At 47.6% G+C, this 9,645-nt stretch overlaps 1 protein-coding gene across 4 annotated transcripts; it reads left to right on the forward strand.

Annotated features, from left to right (window-relative positions):
- The first annotated feature begins 637 nt into the window (after positions 1-637).
- rrp1 (ribosomal RNA processing 1) lies at positions 638-9,216 on the forward strand. Of its 4 annotated transcripts, none has more exons than XM_080497959.1 (16): positions 638-875; positions 1,163-1,245; positions 2,030-2,087; positions 2,174-2,259; positions 2,852-2,913; positions 3,007-3,136; positions 3,616-3,680; positions 3,803-3,993; positions 4,094-4,194; positions 5,202-5,299; positions 5,383-5,402; positions 5,504-5,647; positions 6,277-7,142; positions 7,597-7,773; positions 7,964-8,030; positions 8,909-9,216. In XM_080497959.1, the coding sequence occupies exons 1-16, from the start codon at positions 749-751 to the stop codon at positions 9,109-9,111; spliced, it is 2,478 nt and encodes an 825-aa protein (XP_080354085.1). In that variant the 5' UTR covers positions 638-748; the 3' UTR covers positions 9,112-9,216. The 4 variants fall into 4 exon arrangements, with proteins under 4 accessions (XP_080354085.1, XP_080354087.1, XP_080354088.1 ...); XM_080497961.1 differs by having other exon boundaries at positions 7,597-7,656; XM_080497962.1 differs by having other exon boundaries at positions 7,597-7,656; positions 7,967-8,030.
- The last annotated feature ends 429 nt before the right edge of the window (positions 9,217-9,645 follow it).

Consider the following 9,645-nt stretch of genomic DNA (forward strand, 5'->3'; position numbering starts at 1 on the left):
AGACAAAGGGGATAATAACATAACATGGAGATTAAGGCAAACATAATGGAGCATAACAACAACAACAATAATAACAATAACAACAACAACAACAACAACAACAACAACAATAATAATAATAATAATAATAATAACAATAATAATAATAATAATAATATCAGTGTATTACAGCAGTGTATGAGGCATTTAGCCATTAGGAACACAATATTGACTGTATCAGAAATTGCAGCATTTAGATTATCAACAAAGTTTAAAATATGACTGAGTTTAAAAAAAAAAAGACAGGTATGTTTGAGACGTTTAGATGCAAAACTTATGAATCACAGGACATGTTAAAAAAAAAAAAAATGGATATTTTAAGAAAAAAAAAGCCCGCCTTATCAAGTTTGAATATTACATGCTGAAATTTGGCATTGGGTGTATTTTAATGGCGAATGTCAAAATGCGTCTCATTGACTCCAGGTAAAAATTGGATTTAATTGTGATTTACCGATAAGAAATTAGAGTTATTAAGAAATACATCCCCTGACGGCAGTACACACCCCCTGACACCAGGGGGCAGTAAACAACTCCGCGTTGGTCGTGTACGACTGGAAGCTTGACCGCTTCTCTTGACGTCATCACCCCGCGCCGCGCAAAGCAGCACGGATAAACGTGGGTACTCTGAGGAGGAGAAACACGCCTGGAAAGCGACAAGAGGGACGATTTCCAGAGGCTTTTCCCCCGGTTTGGAACGTGTGCGGCGGCCATGGCGGCGACCGAAGAGCCGGAGGTGCAGTTCGCCCAGCGGCTGGCCTGCAACGAGAGGTCCGTCAGGACCAAAGCGCTGCGGAAGCTGAGGAAATACATCGGCGTCCGCTCGCACGGCACCACGGGTGAGCTAACGGCTAACGGAGCTAACACACGGCCAGCGGCAACACACAAGATGAACACGTGAACTACATCCACACACACACACACACACACATAAACCAGCCTGCACGTGCTCTCTGACAGGAGCCCGGTTGCACGTGGGGAGGGGGGGGGGGGGGGGGTTGTAGTTCAACCACGTCTGATCCCAGCGACACCTCAATTTAAAATGCAATATAAACAAATCTCAGGGTGGAAAACTTAAGAAGAGAAGTACAGATTGTGTAATAATCCCGTCACTCTTTCTCTGCAGGAGGTTTCACAGATGTTGAGCTGCTCAAACTGTGGAAGGGCCTCTTTTACTGTCTCTGGATGCAGGATAAACCACTGATGCAGGTACATTATCTGGGTTTTTCTCTCTTTTGTCTTGTATAGAGCAGTGTTTTTCAACCTTTTTTGAGCCAAGGCACACTTTTGTCTTTGGAAACATCTGGAGGCACATGTTAAAATGTTAAACTCTGTAGCCTCTATTAACAATATAAAGTCATTCTCATCAAAGTTTTGTCAACAGGAATCGAATAAATACAGGAAAAAAAGTATTTCCCAGTTTCTTTTTTTTTTAATAGTGACTCCCTCAGTGTGAAACCTGGACCTGATGGATGAAGAGCTGAGATCCTGGTTCACATTCTTCCTTTTCATAAACTTCTCCATCACTGTCACTGACACAGTACTTTGATACAAGATGGTAGCAGGAGGTGGAGATGAACCACACTGACGTCTGTCACTTTACATTTCACCGGCAAAGTTCTGTGCTGCCCTCTAGTGGTGAAGAGTATTTATACATGATTACTCTGCAACACACTGTCGCTGTGAGAGCAAATGTTTTTTTAGAAAAAAATGTGAAATTGGATAATTTCCAACGGCTCACCTGACGAGATCTCGCGGAAACGCCAGTCTGCCGCGGCACAGTGGTTGAAAAACACTGGTATAGAGAGCTCACAGCGAAGGTAGTAAACCTTTTTTATTCGCAACGTAGCTCATCTGATAGCAAGCAGCTTCAGATGCTAATGGTTTTAATTGAAACACGTGTGCAGTGGATGGACGGGGTTCCCGCCATTGGGTTATGAACGTTTGTCTAAAACCCGCCATAATAAATGAAAGGCTTTGATGTTTCCGTCAGGAGGAGCTGTCTCGCAACGTCTCCACGCTGATCCACAGCTTCCACCGCTTCGACACACGTGAGTCGCTCGGCCGCTGTCCTGACGCTCTTGTCGGCCCGTCGGGACGCCGGAACGTTAAAACTTTGGCCGTCGCCCCTCTGCAGAGCTGCTGTACTTCGTGAGCTTCCTGCAGACCGTGAAGAGGGAGTGGACCGGCATCGACCGGCTGCGGATGGACAAGTTCTTCCAGGTGAGTCTCGCCCGGCCGGGTTTCTCTGGAAAAAAACGTAGATTCTGGCGGTAGAAGGGATCCTGGCGGATAAAACCAGCTTGACTCACGGGAGTCGTCGCTTTCCTGATATTTTACTTTCAAGGAAGAAACACAAGCTGCTCTCAAACCTTTCATCCTTCAAAAACAAACTTTTTTTATTTTAGATTTTTTTCCAACTACTCTTATTATATTTTTTTCTATGCTGTCATTACTGCACAACTCATTTCATTCATTCGCCTTTATTTATTAAGGAGAAACACGTTGAGATTCATAATCTCTTTTGCAAGCGGTTTAAATCCTGCACCAAATTTGAGAAGGGGAGAGGGAATAAAAGAAGAAAGCTCAGAGTTACGTGATGCACCTGAACGCATCACTATCATGGATCTGCTGCTATTAAACCACTGAACTGTTTTAAGCAGTCGAGTTCAAAGCGAGTGACAAAAGAGATTATTTATTTATTTATTTATTTTTCACCGTAGAAATATGATCAAATAACTCATGAGACTTAAAGCTTTTTTTGGGAAAATGAGAAAAATTTCCCGAGTCGTGACCACGTGGCTTTGTCCCGCAGCTCGTTCGCTTCATGTTCAGACAAACCTTCGAGCGGCTGAAGAGGAACGGCTGGGACGGCGGGTGAGTCTCGGCTCCGGCGTATCGTCGCCCGGCGGAGAGTCGGCGTGACGCCTTTTTTCCTCCCCCCCCTCCCCCTCTCCCGTTCCCCCTCAGGGAGGTCGGCAGGTTCGTGGAGGTGCTGAAGGCGGAGCTCCTGCAGGGCAGCGGCGGCGCGCCCAGCGGCCTGCAGCTCCACGTCTTGGACCTGTACCTGACGGAGCTGGCGGCAGTGGGGGCGGTGGAGGTACGGCCGCACGCACACACACACACACACACACACACACACACACACACACACACACACACACACACACACACACACACACACACACACACACACACACACACACACACACACACACACACACACACACACACACACACACAAAAATGTCGAAAAAGACAGACGGGACTGTTTTGAAGCTCACGTTTCTGCCCGAGTGCATTATTCCGTCTTTATCTGACGATGTTTCCATTAAATCTTCCTTCATAAGAATTGGGTCAAAGGTCAAAAACCTTTATTTCCGTCATAACGCAGTCGGTTTTATTCCCGTCGGTGTCAAACCAGCGCTGAAATGTTCACTTTTCAATCCTTTGTCATTTGATATGCGACATGATAGCGGTGACATCATGTCCCTGGTTGGCGGTCGGGGGTCAAAGGTCGTGGGGTGGGGGTCACATGTTGCCACTGGTTTCAGTGAAGGCCTTCTTCTTGCGTTTCAGCTCACCGCCGCTCAGAATCTGACTTTCATCGAGCCGTTCTGCAAGACGGCCGCCAAGACCAAAGAGTGAGTCCCTGTGGGGTTTTTTGGTCCAGAGCTTTGGGCTTTTCAAAATAAAACTCCCCTCTCGGGATGAGCCCGACTTTCAGCGCTTTAAGCTCCGCCTCCTCCTGTGCGTTCGTCTCCAGCCGGACTCTGTTCGGCGCCGTGTGCAGCGGCGTCTTCAGCGTCATCATCGACCAGGCCCCGTTCGCCATCCAGGACCTGATGAAGGAGCTGGAGGCGGCGGAGTCCGACTCGGGGCAGGCGTCTGAGGAAGAGGAGGAGGAGGAAGAGGAAACGCCGGCCGGGAAAAACAAGAAGCACAAAGGTACCGGAGGTGATTAATTAATCGTGTTTCAGGGAGCCTCATCGTTTCTGATGAACGTCGTCGCTGAAGAAACGAGTTTCCTGGACGTCTTGTTTTGTTTTGTTTGCAGCCAGTAAATCAAAGGAGGAAGGTGAGGATGACGAGGATGAGCTGCTGGACCTGGACGACCCGGACGGCGAGCTGCAGGACGACATCGGACCCGTGTTGCAGGTAAACTCCTCCTTTTCCCTGAGATGGTTCGGGTTCAAGCAGGAGACTAATGCAGCGATCAGCATTTCTTAATGTCGTGTTCGTTTGGTTTACCGCCCACGTTTCATTTAATACCAATCTAATTCATTGAGCTTTTTTTTTTTGTACAAAAAAGAATCAAGTGGAAGAAACGGAATACATTTAAAAAAGAGAGAGACACTCGTCCAAATGAGTGACAGATCGCACACGTTCCAATTTTCAAAAAGCGGTTCAAAGAACTTTTTCCAATCCTGTTGCTGAACGTCTTTATCACACAAGAGTGACTTCATTTTATTTATTTCCCTTTTTTCTTTCTTTCCTTTTTTCCCTCTTTTCTTTTTTCTTTCTTTTTTCTTTCTTTCCTTTTTCCCTCTTTTTCTTTTTCCCCTCTTTTCTTTTTTCCTTTTTTTCTTTCTTTCCTTTCCTTTCTTTTTCTTTTTTCTTTCTTTCCCTTTTCCCCTCTTTTCTTTTTTCTTTCCTTTCTTTTTTCTTTTTCCCCTCTTTTTCTTTTCTTTCTTTCCTTTTTGCCCTCTTTCCCCCCTCTTTTTTCTTTTCATTTTTCCTTTTTTTATTTCTTTCCTTCCCCCCTCTTTTTTCTTTTTTCCTTTTTCTTTTTTTCCTTTTTCTTTTTTCCCACCTCTTTTTTTCTTTTTCCCCTCTTTTTCTTTTCCTTCTTTCCTTTTTGCCCTCTTTCCCCCCTCTTTTTTTCCTTTTTTCTTTCCTTTCCTCCTTTTTCCTTTTTTCCCCCCCCCCTTTTTCTTTTCTTTCTTTTTTCTCTTTCCCCTTTGATTTAAATGTTTTGTTAATTCCCATACACTTGGTTCGATCTTCCAGCCGAACAACAAAACGCCCCTCGCCGGAATCGTCTCTCGTTTAAACCGTCCGTAGTTTGAATCCCTGCACATTTAAACTGACTTCCACAGTTCAGGAGTCATAAAAACCACCGGACGGCGTCATAAATCCTGACCCCTCTGCTCTGCGGTCTGTAGTTCGATTACTCTGCCGTGGCGGACAAGCTGCTGGAGCTGTCGAGCCGCAGCGGCACGCCGGGGCCCAACAGACAGAGACTCTACAGGATCGTCAAAGTGTGAGTGACTCTTCGTCCCCCGAGTCTTTCTCAGCTTGTCCAGACCATATCTCACTCTTCCTCTTCCTCCTCTTCCTCCTCAGACTCCGCGACCTCAGTGAAGGTGAGTCTCTCCGTCCATGTGAGGAAAAACAAACAAAAAACTGACCTTAAAGCTCACGCTGCCCCCCCCCCCCCCCCCCCCCCCCCCCCCTCCCCCCGCAGGCGTCTTCCCCCAGGCCGAGTGTCCAGAGGAAGTGTCCACCGACGAGGACGACGACATGTTCGCCACCCGGAAGAAGCTGAAGGGGATGAAGAGGCGAGGCCTGATCGACGCCGACCTGGGCGACTCGCCTGCAGCCAAGAAAAGTAAACAAAAACAACAACAAAACCCCCCGAGCTCAGCTGTAATTCCAGAGTGCAAGACGCAGCGTTTCCAGGGCTCTTTAAAAAAAATATTTTAATAGAAAATCCAACAAATCCACAAGAGAAAGTGAAAAGAAAGGAAAAATGTAAAGCACGTTCATGGCACTTAGTCCATTAAATCTAATATAATGTAAATGTAAATTCTAGCACTAGCAACTTCACACTGTTCCCTATTTATTTATTATCTATATATGTGAGTGTGTATAATATCTGATACTTGCGATATCGCACTTCTGGTTAGACGCTAAGCTTTATTGTCATTACATTTGTAATGACAATAAAGTTGAATCTAAAAATCCCCGATTGTGAAGAAACCTGCCGTCAATCCTTCACTTGGTTTTAGAGGAGAGAAGAAGAGAAAAAGAGGATTTGTTGTTTTAATTCTTTAGAAAAGTGAAACAAAAAACAACTTCCTGTTTTGAAAACCAGCGTTTCTTCTAAATCCCAGATTATTTCCTTTGTGATCACAGTGACACCCGGTGGTCAAAGGCGGAACTTCTGCTGTGGTTCAGTTTTTTTTTCTGCTTTTAATATCCCGAGTCGTTACTTATTGGTGCGTCTTGTTGTTTCAGTGAAGAAGAAGAAGAAGAAGGAGGAGGAGGAGGACGGTGAGCCGGCAAACGAAAAGAGGAAAAAAAAGAAGAAGAAGAAGAAGAGAAAGAAGAGAGCGGGGGTGGACAATGGTGAAATGGAAAACGGCTGTGGGGAGTCGGAGTGCTCCGTAAAAGAGTCACCAGAAGGTGCGGCGGTGGCGGTGGAGGTCTCGGAGGACCCGCCCCCCGCCGAGCCGACCGTCCAATCACAGGAGGAGGTAGACGGCGGGGACGAGGGGGACGGCGGGGACGTGTCCCCTGACAAAGGGAGTCCAGCCACCAAGAAAAGGAGGAAGAGGAAGAAGAAGAAGAAGGCGGCACCCGCCGCCCTGACTGGTGAAGAGGAGCTGTCACAAGGAGCTTGTGAGGCCGCGGCGCCCCCGCAGGCGGAAACTGATAATGGCGGCGAAAAGACGGACGGCGAGGCGCCGGCTGCAGGGAGTCCGGAGACGCTCGTCAAAACTCCTGCCAAGAAGAAGAACAAGAAGAAGAAGGAGCCGGAAACGAAGCGGATGACCGACTCCGAACAGGAAGTGGCTCCGCTTGGGGCCGGCGACGCCACGCCGGCGCCGGAGAAAGAGGAAGTGGAGGGTCTGAGAGCGGAGCTCCAGCCACAGGCCGGCGCTCAGGTCAACGGCGTGAGCTCGGACACGCTGAAGAAGAAGAAGAGCAAGAGGAAGGGCCTCAAACTCCCCCAGCGCGCGGCGGCGGCGGGGGAGGGGGAGGAAGAGACACCCGGCGAGGCGGAGGGCGTGGAGGAACCTCAGGAGGTAACGAAGGCGGCCAAGAGGAAGAAGAGGAAGATCCCCGTGGTGTTTGAGTTTGAGGCGGACGAGCTGGAGGAAGTGAGTGTCCGCTGCGGTTTCATCATAATAATAATAATAATAACTAGAAAATTCCCGCGGAAATTTTATTGTGCCTGCCACCTGCCGCCCCCTGCTGCCGAACGAGGTCAAAAGTACATCGAAACCATGTCATTAGCTAGAGATTCTCGATCGCAGCGCCACCACGAGGCCACCCTCCAAATTTCAGCTCATTTGAACAAACTTGTTAGCATGCGATGCTAACACCTGCGATTTGAGTACGTGGAAACCATGTCATTAGCCAGTGATTCTCGATCGCAGCGCCACCACGAGGCCACCCTCCAAATTTCAGCTCATTTGAACAAACTTGTTAGCATGCGATGCTAACACCTGCGATTTGCCTGAAAAGTGCAGAGGATACCTCCAAGGTGTGGCTGACCTGGAAACCGGAGTTTTATGACATAATACATACAATAATGATAATGTGTTCTCTCAGGTTCCCCCCGGGCAGCAGCAGACGCCCCCTACAGGCCAGAAGAAGAAGAAGAAGAAGAAGGTTAGTGGAGCGCCGAAGTCCGACTTCGTCTCCTTTCAGAGCAGAGCCGCCGTCCCGACGCCGCTGTTCTGCAGGACGAGGAAGTCCGGGCCCAACGAAAAGACGCTTAGAACTGGGGTGTGTGGAACTACTGACCACCGTGACTACTGACCACCAGGAACTACTGACCACCGTAGTTTCCGTGACTACTACTTAACAGAAACGCTAAATGTGCAGGACTGAGAAGTGATCGTGTGACGTGTTTGCGGTTAGAAATGTCTGAAAACGTTCATCATTGTGTGACTTTTAACGTGTTTTATTTTGGCAGAAGAGTCCAGCTCCTGATTCAGGGTCTAAGAAGGTGACCTTCGGTCTGAAGAACAACAAGACGGCCGGTAAGAAGGTCACATGATCAGGAAATGTGTTAAACACAGACGTCATGCAGCGTTTTCTCACTAGATCCAGTTTAAACTGGAGCGTTTAACCTTTAAAATGGCAGAAGCCACCCTAAAGTTTCATGTCTATTATCAATACACGTACAGAAACTATTGCACTTATGAAGTTTTATAAAGGAGTCGGGATGAATTCTTTACATTTGACTTGTTTTTGTACCTGTTTTTAGCCGTTGGTTTTTTTTTGCATGTTTTAACTTGTTAACTTTTTTTTAAGACATTTTAATTGTGATTTTAGATCCATTTTTAAATCCCTTTGTGCCGATAGTTAACAGCCATTTGATTCCGTCTCCTCGTGGTTTTTTTCCCTCGCCGTCTGATAATAAACGACTCCCGGTTGTTCCCCTCTAAAGGGCCCCGGCATACTTCCACGAGAACAAGAAGAAAATTTGAGGTCGGCTGGCTGCCGGAAATAAAAAAAAATAAAAAATTTGGCCAGGAGAGTTCATACTCTTGTTGAACCTTTAGGCCACGCCCCCTCACGGCAGGCACACGCCTGTGAAGCGGCTTATATCCAGTGTTTTAAGAAATGCATGTCTGAACAGTTTCAGTGATGAAAGAGAAAGTTTGTGTCGTGGTGCATTCAGGTGCATCACGTAATTCCGCCCTCCGGCAGTAGTGACGTAGTTTAGTTTGGCCGGCGGTTCCGAACTTTCTTACTCTTCTTCTCACGGAGGATGAATCGGGCCTTAATCCCACCGTCGTCGTCGCCTCCGCGTCTTCCCGCTCCCGTCGGGTGTAGACAGGAAGTGGACCGTGTGATCCCGCCCCTCCCCCTCCCCCACCCCCTCTGACCCGGCTGTACTTGTCTTGTCCTGCAGAGTTCAAGAAGACGGACCGCAGCCTCCTGCTGAGTCCAGACGGTTCGTCCCGAGTGCCGTTCGACCCGGCGCAGAAACCCAAGTGTGGCGTGTTGAAGTCCCCCCCCGTCACGCGGCTCGCCGCCGCCAGGCGGGCTAGCCTCGCCGCCGCCAACAGCGCCGCCAAACCCAGAAGACGACCGGCGGCGGCAGACTTCTTCTGACCACGTTAAGAGACACGTCTTCCGACATGTTGCAGAGATCTGGAGTATTTTTATGTTCATCTGACTGTTGAGTGACTCGGCGTTTTAATAAAGTTGCTCGTTCCGTTTCTATCAAACGTTCAGTCGAGTACGACGTTTTCTTGGTCAGACTTTGTTTGTGACGCAGGATTTTGATTTGGATCGACGAGTGGGGACGGGACGGTTTTGTTTTTTTTCTAAATAATACATCACTTAAATGTTTGTTCACACTGCGAACTTTAGAAACAGAGTCACAATATTGAAACAGTTTGGAGGTGTTTGGAACAGTTTAGAACATTATGGAAGAGGTTGGAACAGTTGAGAACATGTTGGAACAGTTTAGAGCTGGTTGGAGGTGTTTAGAACAGGTTGGAACAGTTTAGAACATGTTGGAACAGTTAACAGGTTGGAGGTGTTTGGAACAGTTTAGAACATGTTGGAACAGTTAACAGGTTGGAGGTGTTTGGAACAGTTTAGAACATGTTGGAACAGTTAACAGGTTGGAGGTGTTTGGAA

The sequence above is a fragment of the Blennius ocellaris genome (assembly GCF_963422515.1).
Source record: "Blennius ocellaris genome assembly, chromosome: 6".
NCBI lineage: Eukaryota > Metazoa > Chordata > Actinopteri > Blenniiformes > Blenniidae > Blennius > Blennius ocellaris.

Excerpts from the sequence above, each read along its gene's own strand:
- rrp1 (XM_080497959.1), top strand. The coding sequence starts at position 749 with ATGGCGGCGACCGAAGAGCCGGAGGTGCAGTTCGCCCAGCGGCTGGCC. Across the intron at positions 2,088-2,173 it reads CTTCCACCGCTTCGACACAC|AGCTGCTGTACTTCGTGAGC; the intron begins GTGAGTCGCTCG and ends GCCCCTCTGCAG. Across the intron at positions 3,137-3,615 it reads CGGCAGTGGGGGCGGTGGAG|CTCACCGCCGCTCAGAATCT; the intron begins GTACGGCCGCAC and ends CTTGCGTTTCAG.